The sequence below is a fragment of the Pecten maximus genome, chromosome 1, assembly GCF_902652985.1.
Source record: "Pecten maximus chromosome 1, xPecMax1.1, whole genome shotgun sequence".
In the NCBI taxonomy this organism is placed as follows: Eukaryota; Metazoa; Mollusca; class Bivalvia; order Pectinida; family Pectinidae; genus Pecten; species Pecten maximus.
In genome coordinates, this window is record NC_047015.1 from 36,538,164 (window position 1) to 36,563,000 (window position 24,837).

The window sequence follows — 24,837 nt, forward strand, 5'->3', positions numbered from 1 at the left end:
GCAGGTATAATTCTTACGCCCTACCTGCTGGGTACCGGCCCATAATAATCAATATGTTGTTCCGTCCGTATATCTGTTTGCTCGTCCGTCTGTATGTTCCTACATTTCTCAGTGTAAGGAGCTTTTTTTTAATCCTAGGTAAGGTATGAAAACACTGGTGGCTCTACACTTGAACAGATCTTGGTGGTCATATTTTGTCATCTTTCAAGATTGAAGGTCAAGGTTACACTTTTGAAATAAAGGTTCTTGTATACTAGCTCATTATCACCTCAGTAGATTTAAGTATATTTCAGTAATAACATCAAAGCTACACACCTAGTTAGTATTGGTTTTCATCGGTCAAAATGTAAAAAGTCAAATATCACTTTAACCCTTTACAGGTTAAAGGAAAATTTAAGAAAACGTCGCATAATAACCTGATCTTGGATCTGTGCCGTCACTGTATCGTTCCTTGTGCGGCACAATCGGCGATATTACACAACATGTAAACTTATCTGATAGTGTTAATACACCAATAACAGTCTGAGCATTTGATAACTTGTCTTTTGCTCCATTCATTGATCGCCTTCATTACTGTTGTTAACTCTCATTTTAGCTCTATTAACATCACATCAAAGAAGGATACAGAAGCAATTGTCTTTCGGATCAATTAACGAGTCGTACTTGATCTAAAGATTTATGTAATGAACATCACAGAGGGCCAATTTAACACTTTAGCTATGACCATACTAAAAACATTAATCTTGGAATATAACGCAAGTCAAATTGCCATAAAGAGGCATCCATCTTCCCTCAAAATACCATTAAGTTTCCTCAATTGTTCGCTTTAAAAGAATTATATATTTGGCACCATGTGTCTGTATGTTTCCTGTTGTGATATTATGGTCTGATAAATTTGAAATTATTGTTTTAATGTGAATGTGAGTATAGCATAACAGTCTTTGGAATAAACAAAAATTACAGATACCTTTTCTATCTAGTAATACAATAATAGAGCAATATATGAAGATGTTTTAAACCCTGATACATATTATTTTTATACCTAGTACAGTGTCTGCTTGTATTTGTTTTGGAGACAGCCTCGCCTCCAAGAAATGTGCTCCGTTGGTGTCTGGAGAGAGGCTGTTCCATAACAAGACTGTCCTCGATTCGGGTGATTTCGGGTGGAAATTATGGCTACCATTGAGCCATGGTGATATGAACCTGGAAAGATAATTAGTTTGTTCATTACTTTGTAGAGTAGTATATAAAGTTGTTCTTATCCCTCCGTTCCTCTAGTGATTCCAACCCCAGATTCTGTATCAGACTTGTGACGCTGATGATGTTGTCCCTTCGGTATGGATTGTTTGCTACATACCTGGCTCTTTGTCTCTGTTCTACCTCTTATTTGTTCATGCTGTGTTGTGTGTATATGTCCAGGTCTAACGGCGGTCTTGTAAGCCTCCTCTTGATGTCCTTCGGAGCAGATGTTAGATTTCCTAGGAAAATTTCTAGAACACGAGATGTTTTTGATGTTATATTCCCAATATGTATGCTCCATCTCTTGTGGCTATTGATGGTGATTCCTAGATAAGGTGCTCCATTAATTTGTTCCAGTATATCCCCTCCTTGAGTGTAGATTGCGTAGACTTTCCCTTCTGCTTTCAAAGTGGATACTCCGCAGCTGCCCTTCCTCATCGATTTGATGTATCCCCATAATTTTTCTGACGATGGATTGGTGATGGAATCTATGATGTTGATTTATGAGGGATTGTCTTCCTTCAATTTCCGCACTTTTTCCTGATGATATGGAATGCTTTCGAATGTAGGTGGTTGTGCTGGTGGTTTTTTCTAATGAGTTTGAGAGTGGCTTCATTCAGCAATGGTAGCTTCTGTCGGCTGCTTGCGGTCTTACAGGGAATACAGGGAATGTGCTCTGCCATAATGTTACTGATTATGGCCTAAAAGCTAGCCCATTATATTCTCAATATATGTAACTTTCACCGAAAGAAAACGAGAAGAGCACACTATAAGATATAGATATAAATTCAGTTAACTGAAGAAGTTACATTTCTTGTTTTGTTACCGAAAAATAAATTCTGGAGTACCTACAAATGAAAAACACGCCTCCGTTATCGAACTCTTCCACTGAATTACCCGTTGTATAACTCGAATCGGAAATAAATGAGATAAACGCATTATATGTAGATAATATTGTTAAGACATTGGCAGCTTCCTGTCTCATTCAAAGGGTTTTGACCAATCAGATTTAAACAAATGTTATGGGTTGATAATTAATTTCGTTATTAAGTACAGGCACGTGGATGTTCATTCTACCATCGAATGAGGGTGGTGTGACTATAAAAACTTAATCTTAAAAGTTTATATCAATTCAATAGATGTATTAATGGGTATCATTTGTTGGTTACAAATCCCGGTATACTTTTTTGTAAAAAGCAAGTTAAAAAAACTGAAGCATTGTCTAATACATTGTCATTGGCTAATACACCTCCTATTCCCCTAATAAGGTTTTCAGGCTGGATGGCACACATAGTTTTTTTTGCATATATATATATGTGTGTACATATTTACGGCGACGGCCCATGTGAGGGTAATTTTGGGAGGAAAATTGATTCAACAATGGTTCATTTTATTTATTTTATATTTTGACGGAATACAAGCGAATCTACCCGTGCTAAGAGTCGGGCAGCTAATTGTTAATTTACCTGTCCCATGTGCGAGATTTGGAGCCAGTAAAGACACAGAATATTTCCGGTAGACGCTTGTAATTTCTTATGGCATAATTTGTATTGTAGTGACCACCACAAAAACTTACTCATTTACATTCATCTTCCCTTATTTAGTTTGTTACCTATATGCTTATTATATACAAATTATCAAGGAGGTGGTGGACCACATGTGCGTATTGATTTTAAGGCTATCTTATTACTGGCGTTAGGCAATGTACCAATGATTTACGTTGATATATATAACTGATGACGTAAAGAGGGTGTCTGGGGTCGTTCTTTTTTTCTCCTCCATATGTATCATTGGAGAAGGTTGTCTGGTAAACCTGTTGGGAAAGTCTGTGGCGCACTACATAGTAATCTGTTAGAGGATTGACTGGTCATTGGAACGGTGATCTGTCGACAATTGACTGGCACCGGTAAGCTATAAAGTTGCGAGCTCCAGCTGTGTTCATCACAATATAAATCACCAACGTACCAATAGAGAAACTATATTATTGTAGAAAAAACACATACCGTATATGTAAAAAAAAATATGGAACTGCATCAAACAGCGGTGTTGACCTAGTAATCAGCTGTTGTGTTGGGAGACCAAGTGTGGAAATCTGGAAGGAAATAAAATTGGCTCTAGATTAATGATAATTTAAGAAAGGGGGTAAGCGTTTCCCACGAAAATGTCAACAGGATAGGTTGATAAAGGCGGAGGACGGTAATACAATTAATTATTTTTCCACACAAAGCTGCATCTTTTGGAGGGTAGTAATAGCGTAAAGTACTTAACTTCGGGTATTGTATCAAAAATATACAAAAGTGCATTCTTGTTTTAAATCGATCATAATTACTCTTTGTCTCTGTATCTTCAATGAGATACGTGTGCATATTTTGAACTGACCCAATTGTTTTAATATATTTTATGTTGAATTGAAAATCAATAAATAATCAATTGCACCAAGAAAAAAAATTTCTCGTACTCCATATTCGGTATACAGTATAACTTTCGTCTTTTACAGGACGATATTATTATTATTATTATTTCATTTTTGGTAGTATATTGTATGCAAATTGTGACAATCAATAACATTTTGTTGCATACGTGAATGCAAAAAGACGCAGAGAACACCGTCTTCGATTCAGAGCTGTTTGTATAATTAACACAGATTCTTTGTTCCGACGTCAAACATGTTACGTAGTTGAAGGACTTAACATCTTACTACTAAAAAAAAAGTATATGTCATTATCAATCATTTGTAGTTCAAATGAAGGGTTTTTGTATACCATAATATAGTTTGAAGCTTTTGCCACCTATAAATTGATATTTTACACATGTTTATAGCACACAAGAGCACATGGATACTCGTATAACCATAACCCCGATACTTTAAGTGGACGGGGGATTCCAACCTAGGGAATCCCCGCCTGTTTTCACTTGTAATCCTACGCCATTATATTTTTAGGAGGATATGTTTATTTTCCAAGCCTCCAAACATTATTATTTATTCTTGTATGTAGGAAGTACCCACTTAGTGCTGCAGCAGAGGCCCGAATAGTCCTCTAGTTTTTGACCAACCGGTACCCATTTTGGCACAAAGGTCCTTATGGCTAATCTTGATCAGGGATATCTCTGGAGTGTAAAAATACCGGAGGACATTCTCGGAAATAATGGCAATTTTTTTTATAGCACTTTTTATCGGTGTACCCACAATTAACTTAAATTTCAATTGACAAGGGCCAGGCAAACTATCAGAAAGTATATTTATTAAAATTAGATAGTGCTTTGTGTTGAAACGTGTATTCAGCCATATTGTTACCAAAATAGCCATAAAGTAGACAATTTCAAAATGGCCGCCGCAAAACGTTAACAAAACTGTCATGTGTGAAATTTCACAGTTCATGCATTAGCTAGAGGAACTGATTCCAAGAGAGAAGTTGACGTCCATGGAATCATCAGATGCCATTATCTTTGATGGACACGCCATCGTTCAGATGCTACCACGACTAAATAGTTTACTTTCAGAAATATGGCATCAAATTTTCTTTAGTATATACTCCATACCAGTGAATCACATGGAAACGCCAAGCATATTCATGTTGTCTTCGACAGGTATGACCAAAGCAGCATAAAGAATCAGAGAGACGAGAAAAGAGAACAGCTGGTATTCAAGGGTATGAGTATCGTGTACAGCTTGATTGGCAGGTCCTCAACACATGGAAAGTGTTTATGAGCAGAGGAGAGAATAAAGAAAGCTTGGCAAAGTGCTGCACAGAATACATTAAAGAGCATGCAAGATTTCTTCTACAGGACAATCAGGTCATCTACATCACTAGGGGACACGTGGATAAAGCATCAAGGATAGACAGGCAGGTATCTGCACACTGTCCGTTTTTAGCATCTGATCAGGAGGAGGCTGATACACGAATTGTGATACAAACAGTATTAGCGTCAAAGTCTGCTGCGCAGAAAATCATCATTAAAAGTCCTGATACAGATGCCCTTGTGCTGCTTCTGCATCATCGAGCTGCAATGAGAAGCTGACTATAGAACGACACAATATCATGCTAGCAGTCTATTGTCTCATCGGATGTGACACTGTTAGTTCATTTCATGGTCGTGGGAAACGATCAGTATTTCGAATTTTAATGCAAAAAGCAGACCAATTTCAGCCACTTGGAGACCTTGGAACAGCCTTACAAGTGACAGGAAAAGATCTCCTGTTCAAATTTTGTTTGGGCGCTCTATGGGAAAGCAGGTTGTGAATCCCTTGACAAATTGGGTATGAAAAAGCATCCACGAAGCTAGCGCCGAAGAGACTTTCTCCTACTGAGGACAGTTTACATCTACATGTATTGTGCACAGTGTATCAGCTTATGATATGGAGACAATCCGACGTGGCCGTCCAGCAAATTCCAGATCCAACAATTTATGGATATTTAAGAGATGCGGACAACAGCCTGCGCCAAAATGATGGATCAACCACCACCAGCACTAGAACTCTTGAATAACTTAGTGTGTAACTTCAAAGAAGATTCGTGTAATGACAAGTGCAGTTGTCTCAGTAATAATCAACCATGTAAAGCAGCATGTTTTTGTGAAGCTGAGCTACCATTCGAAGACACAGATAATGTATGTACAAACCCTCTAACCATAGCCGCTTTGTACGTTGTGGACAGAGATTCAGAGGAGGACTGAATACAACAATGTGTTCATGTGGAATGGACTTTAACAATAGTACAGTAGCTAATATGTTTCAGTTTTTGTCATATTTTCTAATGTGGAGAAATCAAAAAAATTCGAAACATTTATGTCTGAAAACAGCAGGATACTTACAAATATAGTGACAATGCCTCAGAAACTACTGATGTTTCATAGTGGACGCTTCTATTTTAAAAACACAAGTATCGATTGTTATCTGACTAATATTAATTATCACACTTTCAGGTAAAAAGTCGAATTTATGAGTTTTATTCAATGTGTTTCTTCTTTTCCTTCTTTAGATTTTAAACCTGTGATGATAAAGGCATATTTTTCAGAGCCTATTTATGTTTTTTTATGGACGATCCTTATATTCAATAGATATGTTTGCGATTTGTATATGTATCATTACTAACACTCAGATGGTATATGAGGTGTGTACATTTCAAAAGTCGAATTACATAAACATACACATGAGATACAATTTGCATTGCTTTGCAAATAACATCAGGAAAATTGTAATTATTAGGATTAATCTTATACATTGATTAGTTTGCTATCAGTTTGAGCTAATACTTAACAATGACATGTTATGATATCACGGATGGAAGATATCTTATGTCTACAATTGTATATTGTTATTATAGATATATATATCCCTCTTATAGATGTGGAAATATGTAAACATGTCATCTGTATTATTTTTTCTTCTTCTCCGTGTATAAAGTGCCATAGTAATTCAATCATTGTGTTATTTATATTATTTCAGTAAAAAATGGTATTTTAATGCATTTTCAGATGCAGTTTTATGTTGTTTTAGTTACCAAAGATATGAAAATGAATACACGGAAAACCGATTTGCGTGACGTACTAGTATACTTAAATATCAGGTAGGGCTTGAGTTGTGTCAAACTTTTATTTCTCAACAAGGATAATTTAATTTGTATTAATTATAATCAATGTTCATTTCTTTCATTTTTTTCATATCGCATAATTATCTGATAAATCACTTCAATGTCACGATAGATATATTAGGTTTCTGTTGATTTGTCAAACAAAATCATACAGGAATACCAGACGCTGTCATTCAACTTAACATGCTTAGTTGTATTATGAGCGGGATAATAAATAAATTGTCTTGGTCTGTCATACACAGAGATTTGCAGCAGGAAGTTCTTTGACAAGTTTAACATTATTTTTCCGTTCAGTCCTTTCTCTTAATGTCCTTTTTCGGAAGTGAGAGTGAATAATTTTATCAGATATACAATATGATGAATACAAAGTTCACTAGATTTGACATGAATTCCAAAATCAGCAGCATCTTGACAAAATCATTTATCATACTCGATGAATTCAGTTAGTATGACTCAGTAAATAGTTGAGATCATATAGAGTAAATAGAGCGCATGCGCTCTCGTGTTTTATTCCCATTAATACTTTATGTTCCGCTTCACAAGATTATTGTATGACTCTGATCTAATAAATTGTTGACTGAATATGACTGGAACACGTGCTGTTCCGTTTCATTGATGAATAGAAAGCAATCCATTATCAACCTAAGAAAAACTGATGAGAATAGTTTCACATATGTATTTGAATCCGGATGAAAAAAAAAACGAGACTTATGTTTATCAAGCTCTTAGGGTTGTACAAAAACACAAGATGTAAGCATAAGATGTAAGCATAATTTCTGTTGTTTTATTCATCGTACATATATACAGGAAAGTAAACCATAATTGCATAAATGATTAATCGTTATAATCAACCGATAGTCGTAGTGGAACTCGTTGTATAACACCAAGTTGAGTATTAGTATTGACATACATGAGGTAAGGATAGTGATAAATTAAATTAGAAAAACATGCAAAATTTCACAAAATTTCACAAATTTCACAAAATTTCACAAATTTCACAAAATTTCACAAAATTTCACAAAATTTAAAATGTATCCAACATTGTTAACTTGAATTAGTATAGTTGTAATCAGTTTATATCTTATACTTTAAAAACTTTTCATTGATATATACTTTCTGCAGAATCGATTTGAGGAAATTCTAAAACCGGATATGGAAGAAAAATCGTCAATTAAATTTCATTCCCTATACGATGTGTATTTTGTATTTTGAGGAAGTAAACATATATTGTTCTATATTCTTTGACGGTAGTTACGTCTAACTGTATTCTGTCGCAGTAGAAATATATTGTTCTGTATTATTTGGCAGTAGAAATAGAGTTTTCTGTAATCTGTGGCAGTAGATACTTTATTCTGTGATAGTAGTAATACCGTATTTGACCTAATAAGGCCGCCCCTACCTTTTTTCAAGGAAATAAATCTTTGACTGAGTGTCAAAATTGTGTTCAAAAGTAATAATTCATGAGAAAAGTTTCTTCAGCAAATTAGGTAACTGGAACACAAGTTTTCGCCACATTTTGTCTATTCCTACCGATGACAAGTCGGTGCAAAGAGCACCCGAAACTAAACACACAGTATATTTTCTGTATTCTGTAGCAGAAGATACATTTTTTTCTGTAATCTTAGGAAGTAAATACAATTTTCTGTATTCTTTGGAAGATGAAATAGAGTTCTGAAATATAAAAATAAAATATATTTTATAGTATTCTGTGGCTGTAGATAAGATTTTTTCTTCTGTATTCTGTTGTAGTAGTTACGTTTTTTCTGCACTCTGTAGCAGTAGACACGTTTTCTCTCTATTTTGTTTATTTAGAAATATATTTTCCAATATTCTTTAGCAGTAGAAATATATTTTTCCATATTATGTGAAAGTAAAATTAGATTTCCTAAACAGGAGACTGTTAAGTGAAGTTTATTTTTCCAAATTATATTAACTTATTTGCAGATGACAACCCGATCATATTAAATGGATCTAACAAAGTCAATGAAGCCGTATATACTCGAGATAATAACGATATTATTAAGTTATTTTGATGGTCAAACTGGAATACAATACCTGTATACAAGCGGCCTGGAATGTCATTATATTTAGTAGATCTTGGTTTTGTATTCTTCAATTAACCTGTTTTACTGTTAGTGCATTTAAAAGATGTAAACATAAAAAGTAGTGTTCATCGATCAAAACCCATGATTTCACGAAACCTATTCTAACAACTGACAATTTTATACAGCTGCTGAACTTCTGTCAATTCAATTTTGTAATTACAATCACCAGTTCCTTGAATAAAAAGGAATACTATTATTCCCCCCCCCCCCCCCCCTTTTTTTTTTTTTACATAGGTAACTATTAGTTTGATACTTTTGAGACTGAACATTTTTTTCCTGCAGCAAATATATATTACATGTGTATTAGAGACAGGATAAAAAACAAAATTCCACTTTCAATTTATGGTCCAAAGCTCTATGAATTTATTCTCTGATATTGTGTATAGATAAATAAGTAAATTATGTATTGAAAAAAACATGGTTCATATAAATATTCAGATGAATAATATGATTAATACCGTATGGGCACTTGCTATTTAAATTATTGTATACTAATATAGTAACAAGCACTTGAAATAGAATTGATAGGCATACTTTTTTTAAATATCTTTACTGTATTTGGCCGTAAAATAAATTGAGATGAATAGCTATAGGCTATTACAATTAATTATTCTCGTTCAGCCTTACAATTTATATAAATCAAACCAATATCTAATGGGTCAGAAAGGGTGCGCCGTGTGGTCAAGTGGCGATTTCTTGATGAATAATACATTTGTACATATAAGTCAAGCGATTCGAAATTGCCTTCTTTGATGAATGGTTAGAGAAGGTCGATGTTGTTGATGTCTGACTACAGAACGTCAATCAGATTAAATCACGCATTCTCAGTAACATTAACGGTATCAATCACGCACTAATTGTCTGGCGACAAGACCCTGTAATGGTGCCACATGAGCAAATCTCTCGACCATACCGTAATACCACATCAATCTGATCATTAGCCGGATTGTGTTGATTTGTATACGGATGTTTGTATAGCTGTTACTATATGATAATACAATCACGTCTACAGATGATACTAGTATGACTCTAAAAATCAGCGATGAAAATAAATTTGGTCTAATCATCACGTATTCCATGTTCACACTTGCACTAGAAAACTGTGATTCACTTTCGATATTTGTAATATATCTTTCCAACGAATAACTTCCTCACCTGATCCATGTCAGGGCAAATTAACAACAGATTGAATGTAAACCATTCTCAAATGGGAAAGTACATTGATACATAGTTCTCTTCTCCTACAACATTCACCACCTGGCTATCCATAACTGTAGGTGATTTATTTTGCAGCTATATGTAGGCATGATAGTAACACATAAACTCATTTTATGTAATCATATATCTTCCACTGGTATTCGTCTGGTAAAAAATATATATATATTGTACTGAAAACACCGTAGAGCAGCTTTGGTTTGGCTGTTTGTTTTTATGGGTTTTGAAGTGCTCGTGTGTCCCGGAGGCAGCAGCAGCAGAAGAAACCAATTCACAGAATTAAAACAGGAATTGAAGGGATAAGATAGCGGTTGCAATAGGGATAGCAGAATAAGGTTAACCTTTTCAATGGTTTAATCGAAGAACTTCCTTAGTTTCTTTTCTCTTATAGTCGCCTTCTATGATCGAAAACTTTCCAAAAAAGGTTGTTTTTTTATTTTTTATTTTTATCATTTTCCCCCTTATATTCAATCTGTAACCTTCTTATTGTATTCTAAAGTCACATTTTCCGCTGTCAAAGGGACCTGTTCTTGTGACGTCACGACTACAGACGACCGTTCCCGGTATCATTTTAGCCGTTTCACTGGGAGACAAACAAGAACATACCACAGCCTCAAAAAGCACGCGCACTTACCACACGCATGCATCCAACACACGGGGAGGTCGTCCCTAAATTACCATCATTGTTGATAAGTCGTTAAACAACACTTTACGACACTAGACGTTGATATTACAAATACTGATGTGAAAAAGTATGTTTTGTTTATTTCTTTCTCCATTTATCTTGAACTCTTGGCAAATTTCATCTATTTTAAGATTTATAACTTACTTAATGCTTTGGTATTATTCTTTTGTGCTTGTTTTGCTTCATCTATCCTGAAGCCCTGGTATTTGAAACTGGCTCTACGAGACTGAATCAAATTATTGTGACAAAATAACCTCAATTATAGAGAGGACTGGTATAATATTACTGAGTAAAGAAAAGATAATGAGCACGAAATTATAGTCGTCGCTATGTAAATCACAGAGTCTTGTAGTCAAGGTCTCTTTTATTTTTCCGATTCTTGAAATTAAGGTTTGACGATACTTCTGAGCAAGTGATATATTTGGATGTGGGAAGTTTTCTTTATTCTTGTTTACCGGTGGCAAACATTATCAGTATAAGCCAGAATGTGCAATTAAAGTTGTCTTTATATCCCTTTTACCTTTTGAATGAGATCAGCTGTGAGGAATTATTTGACTGAACTTATTGCGAAAATAAAAATGATCCAACGAAAAAAACTAATTGTCTATACTGATTCGACGATCCTGCTCACCAGTCAGTAATGATAAAATATCTTCAATATTACATGACAAGAATTAAATGATTATAACGATTTTCATAATTTCTCAATATAGCGTGTTCAGGATAACCATTAATTTTAATCCCATACTACGGTTCAACTTGTCGTTTTTAGACAGAAATCCAATATCTAACATTAGGTTTACACGTTGTTTTACAGAGTGTTTTCTAAACAGTCATTATAACGTCAGCCAATCACGTTAGCTCTTTATGAATCGAGCCCGGGTGCTTAGAGGCGATCGAGTCAAGACGCTGATCAACAACATGCTAGACATACATTTGTATTTTCAGTTCTAAGCTTCGACTACCATAAAGACCATATGGCTTATGGTAACTACCAAAATAGAAGTTAATATAGATCAATTTTATCTCAAAAGATCATCGCTATCCATTACGAACGCATGTCGACGAACTTTTAACACTCCCAAGACAATTAGACGATAATTTTACAGATGATATTGCCCGAGAGCTGCGGGTTGTTTCCCAGTGGTGCGAGTATCTAATTGGTATGCACCCCGAGTGACTGTATATGAGAACAAATGAGCTGGTCCTATTTTCAGGAGGCGATTCTCCTTTCATCGTGTATTGAGACGTACATGTATATGAAAGGGAGCATTCATTGCTTAGAATATGTTTCACCACTCTTTGGGTTTAAAATGTAGAAAAGATGATACTGATGAAATGTCGCTTTGGAAGGCTAATCCCGGTACCAACATAGGCTTTTAGAGACCTTGTTACAGCCTTTCTGACAAAAGGCGCACTACATTCACGTGCACTGCGCATATGGGTGTATAAAAAATAAAGTATGGAGGCATTGATAATGCACTCTTTTCTCTCTTTTAATTATGATGCAAACATCATAGCCTCTAGCAACCCCATGTACAGACTGGGGTTCTCTAGGATATACGCATAAGTATAAAGAACTCGTTAATAAATTGTTACAGGGACACGATGGGCGCTTCGCGTAATCGGGATATTGGTTTGGTTCGGTTTATTTTGTTTAACGTCCTATTAACAGCAAAGGTCATTTGAGGACGGACTCCCGTGCGTGCGACATGCATGCGTGTGGTGAGTGCGTATGTGTATTTTGGGAGGCTGCGGTATGTACGTGTTAAGTCTCCTTGAACTTTTGCCAATTTATAGTGCTACCTCACTGAAGAATACTGCCAAAGACACCCAGCAGGACATCCCACCCGGTCACATTATTATGACAACGGGCCAACTAGTCGTCCCACTCCCAAAATGCTGCGCGCTAAGCAGGAGTAGCAACTACTTTTTTAATGATATGTCTCGGCCAGGGGACAGAACCCAAAGCCTTCCTCATAGGGGCAAACGCTCAACTGAAGACCAAAAGTGAGGCATTGGGAAGGGAGACATTAGGAAGAAGAAAATTGTTCAGAAAGAAGAGAAAATATAAGATCCCAAATTAGTCGCCTCTTACGATCATGCAATGGTGGCAGCAGGTACATATTGGACCCGCCAAGTACTCTTGATACGAAAAGGACGCTATTGATTGATGATGTGTCAGTTAACTTCACTGGAAGCGATTTATGGAATAGTTCAAGTCAAAATAGTCCATCATTTTTTTTTTATCTCAACAATACAGAGCCTCGTACTGTTACCCGACGGAATAATGTGCTTATGACTTTAATTTGGCCGAGAGCATATCCATCGCATATCATTTTGGTAACTTTATTTGCAGATAGCGTTCAAACAGCTCACAGAATTGTGTGCCGTGTTTGGCAGTTTTGTCATGCGGCAATCTAGACAAGAGTGGCAACGGCTCCGATAAGATGAAGAGAAAGATGGCGGTACATTCCGGAAGCAGTAGGATGTATTCTTGGCACTTCGCCCGAGACATCCGATTATAACCAAATCTACGGCCGCTCAGATTCACAGGACACATGTTCATAATCAAAACCAACTTAGGTGATTTAATAGGATGATTAAAAGACATCGTATTTCTGTTGACCATTTACCTGAAAGTTTTTTGAATTATCGAAGCCTTATTTAGACATAGGAGAAAAAACCTGGCACGAATGATTTATGTGCATGTCTAGCCGCAGGTGATACGGAATTGGTATTCTATGTTTATTTCCTACATGACATGGTTTGGATTATTTGTTGTTTGTATTTTGTAAAGTGTCTGTTTCTATGCTGTCATTTAGTCTCTTGTAAATTTTTACTGTTTTGATAAAAATCGAGTGATCTGAAATATTATCGCGTTATTGAAGCCCCTTTATTGCCACGTGACCCGGCAGTGTTAATATGACGTTGGTATAGACGTACGGAATATCAATAATTATAAACAAAATGCTTGCATTGCTTAATTGGTTAGTCTGACGAAATAATTGTCATTATTTCCGCGAAAGATAAATTGCAATTACAATGAACACGATCGATATTTTGTATTATACCAAAACAATTCAATTCCTGTTAACGTTCCACTTATTGATAAATCGAACTAATTATGAAAATTATTCAACCATTTTTATTCAGGCAATATTCCGTCTTCACATAAAAGCAATTTAAATGTAAATTTTCAGGATTACAAATATAAAACCGGCAGATTCGTTAGCATAAATTGTTCTACAAATGGTAGGAATGTTTACAACTTTAAGTCCCAGCGAATAACCCCGCGATCTATACAATTGTTACATCTGAAAATGTCTTTCGCGAGCTGTCTGCGTTGTTTGCATATATGAGTACACATGTGGACTTTGTATTTTAATTTATTTCCTTATATTCTTGACACTGCCACACTTTTGGCCTTTAGTTGAGCGTTCGCCCCTGCGAGGAAGGCTTTGGGTTCTGTCCCCTGGCCGAGACATACCAGAGTCTTTAAAAACGGTAGTTGCTGCTCCTGCTTAGCGCTCAGCATAAACGGAGTGGGACGGCTGGTTCGCCCGTTGTCAGTATGTGACCGGGTGGGGTGTGCTGCTGGTTGTCTTCGGCAGTATGTTTCAGTGAAGTAGCACTATAAATCGGCAAAAGTTCCGGCCTATCACAGGGAGACTTAACACGAACACACCGCAGCTTCCCAAAACACGCATACGCGCTCAACACACGCATGTATGCCGCACGCACGGGAGGCCGTCCTTAAATGACCTTAGCTGTTAATATGACGTTAAACAAAATAAACCAAACAAAACCAAAGTGTTCACACGATTTCGCTGGAAACTATTCACGGATATCCAAATCAGACTTCTCCTATCAATCTATATTGTTTACTTGTTAGTCATAAACAAGGAGGTACTACATACCGTTTTTAAAATCCAGCATTATTTCTCTAACGTATCATGTCAAATGTGACCCCAAAGCGTAAGAATTACTAACGTTTGATCTAGTTGAACGTTTTCTCAGCTCTAAGGAAGGATTTCGGCTTTGGCGCCTTGTGGAGAAATAATGAGATATATATAAATGGCTGCTGATACTACTGCTTAGCGATCAGAATTGTTGGAAACGGGACAACTGATTCGCCCGTTGTCAGGATAATATGACCAGGTATCTTCGGCAGTATACTTCAGTAAGATATCACTACAAAGTCGGCATCAGTTTCGTGCTATCACCAGGAGACAAAAACGAACGTACTTCAGCCTCTAAATCACACATACATTCACAATACGCATGTATCTCACTCACAGGGGATGCCGCCCTGGAACGCCAACAGCTGTTGATAGGACGTTAAACATACTAAACCAAACCAAACAATCCTTTAATGACCATAGCTGTTGAAATATAACACAAAGCCACGTTAAGAGACTTGTTTCATTGGTCTCGTGTTTATCCAAATACAAACAATGGTGATCTTTTTTACAGTGATTTGTATCGCTCCTGTAGGTCAACCGAAATAATAACGACTTTGTATCCATCAATTACATAATTCCTCTTGACAGTATTTGTACTTGTCAACGAAACAAAATTTTGATGATTAATTTTTGTTTTTACCTTCTATGTCAGTTTTGTTTGGATGCTCTTGGCACATTGCAGCCTTCATTTAGTAGCAACAATATTAATTTCAGCAGGTGCTGGTCCCGTCAAACGGTTCATATTTGAATATGTCATCGACGAGATGCGGTTGTGAAATATCTATTTCTATGTTTGAATTGTAGATGGGAAGAAAGAAATCGTTTATGTAATGGAGCTTGATATAATCACTGCCTCTTGAAAAGGAAATCGTGTTGATTAGTTAGCGAGTATCCATGTCTATGGGGTCGTCTTTAAAAAACCGGGTTCAACATGCCATGTATTCGTCCTGCACGTGATGTAACAAAGTGATGCCGTATTACTGTAATCATCTGTTCCTTTGATTCACTTTATGTCCTTTGTATAATCATTTAAGCCAACACTCGAAGAGGACCATGTGTCCCAGACGCTAACTAGAACATCTTCTGATAATGCTAGGGAATACATTCTTTGTCATCGGTCTTCGATGCAGGGAATATATTTCAATTATACCAAAGTGGCAAACAGATCTTGGTAACGAATCGGAAGAGCTTTGGTCTTCTGAGATCCATTTAAGCCGTAAAGAAATTCGTTGTTCAAACATTTGAAGTAATATTTTAAAAGAATTACTGTCTCGCTTGAAGTGTTACATTGGGTACTAATCCGATAAAGTAATATCATGTTTGTGATTTCTGCTGAAATTAGTCGGGTGTCTAGATCAGGAAGACATATAACACATGTTATGCTACACTTTACAAATCGGTCGTTTGTCAAGACATGGTCGTGGAGACATTATTGATGACTTCAATTAACTATCTTTCGAAATGTTTCAGTATTTCATGTTCAGATTTCAATTAGTTTTTGTGGTGTTTGCTGAACTATCTTTAAAGCATGCATACTTGTTAACGAGTATTCGATCTACTGAAGTTCTTATTACTGTGGGGGAGGTCATTTACTACATCCCAGGATTTCATATAATAACATGAAGAACATGAAAATAAAAAGTACAGATATATAGTACATCATAAATGTTTACAAAATGTAATTGAATATTATAGTTATATGATAACGGAAACAAAACAATAGATATAAGTAGTAAAATACACAGTGGAATAATAGTCGAACTATACAAAGCACTACAGTAACGGGCACAATATGAATCTTAAAACAAGTAGGAATACGCGGAAACAAGATAGCCGGAATCGTATTTCAACACAGGGGACAACGGCAAAGAGATTTGGGGGAAACTTGTAAACAGACTGCTACCATAATGACCTATCGTTAACTGTAAAATTTCAAAAGAACATTAAATGTGTACGTAATATACGTTAGCATATCAATCCGTCTTTAATTTGTCCATCGCGTCGTGAGTGTAACAACATTTAACAAGCTGTTATTAAGATTCAGCTATTTTACAGTTTTCAGGAGAAAACACGCGATATCAAAACACTGTATCGTCTATAACTGCATATTGTCTATTTTTGTCTGTTTCCTCTCGTCTTTTCAGTTCATCTAAAGTAAAGGCGGGAAGGAATTATTTGTTTCATGAAGTTACATAATATTCATCATTTTCAATTATTAACGAAAATTTGTTTGGCAACCGATATCGGTCTTTAACATTAATATTAATGACATTTTTTTTTCCAACGGGAAAGAAATGGCTATTAAACTTCATTCTAGATCTTGTTTCTTAAAAATCGATTTTCTGTTATTTCCTTTACACAAATTCATTGCTTTGGTTGATATCTGGTTTTCATGTTAACAAACTAGGAATCGGTTTTCACTACCTATAACGTGTTAACTACGCCTCAGTCCACAGGAACGACTCGTCGTTCCAAGTGACTACAGCTATTTAAATCAAAGTTTGTATCACTTTCCTTCTCTAAATTATGTTTTATGGTTGCGATTTGTTCATTATTTTTCAACTTTTCATTAAATTAAGTGTCATTTAACGATTTCGTTCTTGGTTATGATACACAGACTTATTCCCCCACTTTGTCAGTTTGTCGTCCATTTTACTCTCGCTCTATTTTATTCATTTACGTTTTAATAATTTCCTCGACGTTTGAACATCTGCTGCGTTGCATGCAACTCCAATAAACGCTTCAGAACAGTAATATCAGTTATAGTCCAGATCCGAATTTCTTTTTTAAGACAGAGCCGTACATTATAAACATGTTTATTCTCTTTTCAGACTTAAAAATATACAATAATGAACTGTATCTTCTTGCAGAGACCAATATCAAGTGATCACTTATTGCACTGGAAAACAATTTTAATACCAACGCACATTATTGATGCGGGTTTTTTTTCGCTAACACATCTTCTGTTTACGTTTCATATCTTGGTTTTAAGTCTACAAATAATGTATATGAATGTAAGTGAGAGCAGGCAAAGGAAACATTTCTCAGGTTTCTGATTATTTGCTTTTTCATAGATTACATTTTGGTAGGTGTAAGCTTGTTAACGATCCTGTTCGAATAGTGTTTAAAGTTATCCTTTCTAGTTCTGGAGTGCTTAAAGAACTAACAAGGTGACAAATTAGTCTGTCGATGTGGAGGCAGATAACACAGGCACTGCATCCGATCCATAGTATTTTCAAAATAAGGTAGAAGGTATATGATTAGATTCTATAACCTCAAACAACGTATTTATGGTGTATTTCAGATAAATGGTGTCTTGCAAACAAATATATGCATATTTGGACACAAACGGAAAGAGTATTCATGACCCTACATAGATAGATGCATATGTTTAATATTATTTTAAAATTTAGACTATTCAGCGAGTTACATGTACATATGTAAAAGACATTGATTTGTTAAACATTCTTATCAAATCTTTTACAACAAATTTCGCAAATTCTTTTGATATGTTCTTATTATAATGCAGTGTGTAAGTAAACTAATCTGTGTTTTAGCAGATTTACATATTTTATGTAATTACCACACCTATGTCATACCTATGGAACTAAACACTCAGTTTAATTTCTAACGCGATTGATGGCCACTTGGCCTCCATTGATTTTCTATTGTTTTGTATTCGCTATTGTTAATGACGATTTTGCTTTTATATTAACATAACTTGAGTTGTTAACATAAGAGTCAGTGAACTTGTCACAACTTAAAATCTTTTCATACAAGATAGATATCTTGGCACAGCTTACGTTGTTATCAAATGAGGCGTTAGTCTTGTCATAGCGTAAGCTGTTTTTTCTATAAAGCGTTACTCTTGTCTGTTGGTTGTATTTCATATTTTTGTATTTTGATTTTGTACTGTTAAATTTTTTATTTCCCTAAAGGCATATGGAATCGGCAATACTAAATGGTAGTTATAGATTGCCTACAATAAAATTGCACTTATAACCAGCTAGGGAAGATACTGGAAAGCCTGCTGAACTTTTATACAACAAGTAGTCGCCAATAACTACCATTTTGTAATCGAAACTGTATATAAGTACATATATTGCTGGAAACGGAACGGATATCCGTCAACGTAAACATTAATTAAACTAGCTTTATCGACGATTTGTTTCGTATTTTCGGTTGATCCACAGACGCATGTGGCAGATGATAAATTTGATTTACATTTTATGTTTCGTTGACTCTATGTTATGGAGTCAGGCTCGCTCTTTTTACAGAATGTACGTTGAATGCTGAGTTTGAACAATATTTTTTTCTCAATGTTTGGCGTTATCAAAGGGGCATTCCTTCGATCGGACATCAGAAACATGCACATTTTCTATTGATGAAATCGATGTCCGAACAATGTGGCTACACGTAATGAAATAAACATCGAAATGTATAGGGAAAACGCGTATTACAATGTATATATAAATACCGTATGTCTTTGTGGTAATAATGATTCAATTTTCAGAACTTAATACTCAAAGAACTTATCTTGAGAGTAAAACTGCCGTATTAAAGTTAAGATTATAATTTAACTACTTTGAAAAAAATTATATATTCCAAGTTTATTTTTGACGACCTTAACTTTATTCAAACGAAGGAATGCCCCTTTAACTGTAAATTTACCACACACACAAAAAAGAGTTTAAACACAAGTTACAAACGTTTTATAAATGGCCAAATCGTTAGTGGGTGCTAAGTTTTTTTTCGAAATTTTTCAAATTAAGAATGGCCGTTATATCAACGTATCATACACTATAAAGTCCATGACGCAAAGTAAAATAGAATGTCAATTGTCCCGATATGATCAACAAAATGGCGATGAAGGTAGTATGTCATTAACAAGACACATATTTGCCATATACAAATAAATGTTTATACATATATATATATCTTTTATGACATCCTTAGCATGATGTGATCGAAACTAAAGATTCCTCTGTTTTGCTCCATTATCAAAGTCTCTCCATTCCATGTTTTCGTTTAAAGAAATTACACTTCATCATGCTAAACGCCATAATCCCAACTTGATTAATCTGCATTTGATTCCCTTCAAATCTGCTCAGTTACACCGACAATCATAATCAAAGTATGTAATCAATTCTAACATAGAACGTGAACCAACACTGTTCACGCCGAGTTACATGTCTGGGATGAAAAACAGGAAAGCATGGGTTTGTTTTATCAAATGCAGAGAGGTTTCCCTGCAATCCATGGTGGCTTTCACGTTTGACTCATATCTTTTACTTTTGTCAAACAGACTCACGTTGTCTCCATAAATCGTAGACGATGTTGCGATTTTGCCACTCATTTTCTTTGCCTTCGCGTCAGCAACCAACACGTCCGATCGACCTCTACTGCATTGCTTTGGTCGCAAGTGCGCAACTCTTCAAATCAAACTAGTCTGCGCGTGCGTGTATGACCTATGCCCGTGGCTTTTTTTAAAGAGAGTGGAGCACCGCATTAGAGATTCCCCTTTATTAGTTGGTATTTTCCCGGTTATGATTGCTATTATGAAAAAAATACGGTAATGATTCTCACATATAAACATTAGGGTATTTATCAAACGTTTAACTCATTTGGCAAATTGTATGTTTTGAAAACCTAAAGTTGCTTTAAAACCATTGTTAATGCACTAGATCCGGTTCCCTCTACAAAGAAGAAAACACTGCAAAAAATCCAGCTAAGTGTCTAAATGTGTGTTCACGGGATTAATGTCGTATACGAAGAGAATCAATGTGCTCTGAATATTGGGAAGAATCGTTACAAATAGCTAAGAACAGAATTATATCTTTCCTATCGTTTAGTCTCGGCACACATAATAATCGTCGTAGTGCTAGGAGCTGCGGTATACCATATTTCTACTAATATCATCCGCAACCCGATTCTATAACCATTTAAATCGTTCTCAAAGTTTGAGGGTGTTCTTTAAGGACTCAATATTTCTAGTTATCGTTTAATTGATTGTAAGGATATTATATACCATAGTACGAACAGGTCAATGCAACAAACACCAATTATAGACTCAATGTCTCTCCGTCATATTTATCATTTAATTGATTGTAGATAAATTGAATGCCTTAGTACGAACAGGTCAATGCTACAAACATATGATACCCAACACTCTAAAATTTAATTTCCTTTTAATAACGTTTATTGCTTTGTGGGTAGTAAAAATGATGAAGTTCAGACAGTAAAATTGTACTGTGAATTGAATTTCGTTCCTTTGCACTTCTCGTAACCTTCATCTATTTCGCTGAATAGTTTTTAATACAGAGGATAGAAAGTACCGTGTTGATTTGCCAACATTAAAACTGATGTCATAGTTATATAAAACATTGTATCTAAATTGATGTTTTCTGATGTTTCACTGTAATAAATATGCCGCTGCTATAATAACATATGCGTGACTGTCGTTCTATAAACCCATCTAATACTTATGAGGATTTAGAGTTTATATTTGATATGTTTCGGTGCAATTAAAACGAATCATCTCAAGCTGAACGTTGATGTGAAGTACATTTGTTCTAAATGTCCTACTAAATTAGTTGAGCTGACTTCCTCCGCGTACCTCATTTTATGTTTAATGTTAGATAAGAGGATGACGCACATCCTGTTATTTTGTGTTTATGATCCTTTAGCGGTACTAAAGTAGCCTCGCTTGTAGTATTTTTACTCATGAACTCGCCTAATGCCTGTTCTTCCTTTTCTCTGTATTATTGCGGTACTGGGACAAGATGTTAACCTGAAATTATCTGGATAACTCTCCTTGCTCAACGGTTGTGATCCAATTAGTCCTTTCAGCATGATATTACTTTTTGGTTTATTGATATCATTTTTTATCCGCGCATTCAACACAAAGAACTGTGTTTTATCCATTTATTACAGCATTGACAAGTCAGTCTATATATCTATTACGATCAGGTACCATATTATCATACACTGCCCTATTAGGTACTGACCACATTTTACCAGACTTGTTCACTTCCTCTATTTCTATTGTCGGATAGATAAGCTTGCCTTGTTAATGACAGAGACAAAATACATAAAATAGTTTGAAAGGAAATATTCGTACTGTTACGAAGCATTTCCTCATAAACATTATTGTTTGGGACAATAAGATCTACATAATACATTTATAGCATTGCAGAGTGTTGGTTTGTGAAAAATATAGAGGTTATATCCATTATTTATTGGTTTATTGGTTATTGTATAAGAACAGGTGGAGTCAGGGAGAGACGACAACAACTTTAGAATGTCTTGCCATTATAAGTCGGCAGGTTACAAAATGATTTTAAGAAAAATCTGGCAATCGTATCTTGAAAGGTATATCATTCTCTCCGGTTTCTCCTTGGAAGAAGGTATATGTGGTCTTGAAATCGTTATCAGACTGAAGATAGATATTTATTTGGAAAACATTTTGTAGCGGTTTTTTTATCAGTTTCCATACAAAAAGGTTCTACTAGATGTTATCAAATATCCAATCAGTCTACTGAATGAAATTATCAAATCGTTACAGCCATTGTGGAGAAAAATTGCAAACGTTTATTTGTATGTTTTATAGATATCTGACCTCTCCAAGAAAATAACGGGTTTTTTTTTTTCTCGTTACAGCTTATCAAGATGATGGCGACGGTTGTGATATTCTACGCGTTATGTTGGCTACCTCTCCACGTGGTAACTTTGGTTGGTGAACAAGACCCTACAATCTACAATAGACCGCACATGCCTGTAGTGTGGGTGTTCTGTCACTGGCTAGCCATGAGCAACAGCTGTTACAACCCAATTATTTATATCTATATGAGTCCAAAGTTCAGAACAGGACTGAAACTAGCTGTACAGAAATGTGCCAGGATACGAAAACAGTCGATGAACTGTGATTCTGATGATGAGGACACACAGGTCAAAGGTCATCATAAACAGATGATTCTTAAGATGGAATTGAAACCAACGAAATCCGGTACTCATAAAGGACGTAATGGGAATTGTCAGTTGATGTTTGAAAAAATATTATCTGAGGAATACATGATGCCTGTTAGTATCCATAGTGACACGTGACACATGTGGATCCACACGTAACGCGTGCGGATTGACGGGTGACATGTGCGGTATAAACATATAAACTGATGATGTGAGTATCTTTATGAATATATTTGTGATTATTATCGATAAAAGTTATACAAGATACTAATAGGATCCTTTTCGAGACAGATTTTGTAAGAATATGAATATTTTAGGTCAATACAGCAGTAATTGTTTAAGTAAAGTTATTTGACTTCGTGATATTTTTATTATTCAAAGTGGAAGGGTACTGCATCATCAGTCATAATCACAATATCCCAATCCTGAGGTGCTTTTTATTTGAGTAACTTCCCATTTGATATAAAATATCGATCAGAGTTGTTTTCACTAGTTGATGTATGGATTTCTAATTAATTGTTTGGATAGCAACATTGATAAGGTGGATGGTTGCCAGGGTCCAGGTTTTTAGGAAGACTCATTTTGTTGATATTCGATTGCTGTTTATTTTTATTTGTTGCTTTTTAATTAAAAAAGTATGATTTGATTTCAAAATTGAAACAATAGCAAAAATATATATACAACTTTATCGCACCCTTTATTTTGAATGGAACGAAATAGAAATGATCAGTTTATTATACATTATGAAGACGCCAATGTTAATCCCTATCATACGAAATACAGAATTGCAGTATTATATTTTGATGGGAACATAAATGCATATCTTATTCATATATTATCTCAAATTATATTTTAGTAGAAAAGGTCATTACACATACCAGAAGTAATGTAAAATGAGAATAATGTAACGGTGTTGATCAAGTAGGTATTAGAACTACTTACAATATGGTAACATCAGACTTGGTGACCATCAAATCTAAGACAGGCCTAATGGTTTTGTATTAAGATAATGACAATTAAGATAATTGTATTACTATACATTCACAAAGAAATCACGTCTTCAATACCTGTTTTAAGGTAACGTCCGCATTGCATGTATAAGATGGCCAACATGGTAAGAAAATAATGATCATTCTCCTCTTTTGGTGATAAAGTTGGATCTCAACGTTTGGACAGATTCTTAAGAGTCTTCCCAATATTCAGCTTTCACTACATATCAACACTTACCGATCATATCGATGTACATTGGAACACGTTTTACAAGACTTTTTAACGAATCGCATTTAGTATTTATTCACAAACTTTATTACAGAGTTTATATTTATAAAAAAGAATCTTGAAAACGACACAAATATGATCTCGCTCTTAGCGAGATTTTAAAATAGTGTTGTAAATAGCTGTATGAAATTGCGCTTTGCAATTAGTTTCATAAATCAAAATATCGGAAAAAGCGTGCCCCAAGAATAATTGACCCGATAGCAATGAGTATGAAGCATTCGTCCATCGCGCTGATAGGAAACGTATTAAAACTGTATCCCTTTATCAATTGGTTAACGAGTCTGAAAGATCAATTAAGTGCAGTTGCAGAACATTAGGGGAAATGACTGTGTGGGCAAGAGTAAATGGTTTATATCGATAACGGAGCTGTTTGTTTGACATTATTGACGTAGATACCATCCATCACAACGAATAGAGTTGGTGAAAGTATATAAAGATATATGATTAAATCATAATATAACATTTTGTACGGTGTTTGTCTTCTTTTCAAGTAAATGGTGTCCTTGGTTTTCGTATACATGTGATTATTAAATAACACAATAACAGGGAAAAAAACACCGAAAACACTTAACACTTTTACAGTTATATACATCGTTAATACACAAAGAATCCATCTGGACTCAAAGCATGAAACAACAACAACTGCAAAGACACCAAATCAAAAGTAAATATAAATATACTATCAATTCACAATAGACACCGGAGGCAAAATCAAGCTTCTTAGGCTTGTCAAACTACATGTGGGATGTAGACGAGTTCCATGTAGTGTTATAACAGTGAGAAGGCTCCAGAAC

General features: G+C 35.2%; 1 protein-coding gene across 1 annotated transcript in view; it reads left to right on the forward strand.

Annotated features, from left to right (window-relative positions):
* Positions 1–24,508, forward strand: part of LOC117332169 (RYamide receptor-like) — a 59,356-nt gene extending 34,848 nt beyond the window's left edge. The window contains exon 2 of the mRNA XM_033891057.1: positions 22,460–24,508. Within this exon, the coding sequence (XP_033746948.1) occupies positions 22,460–22,903 (444 nt within the window). The 3' untranslated portion in view covers positions 22,904–24,508. The remainder of the gene's footprint in view (positions 1–22,459) is intronic.
* Positions 24,509–24,837: the final 329 nt, after the last annotated feature.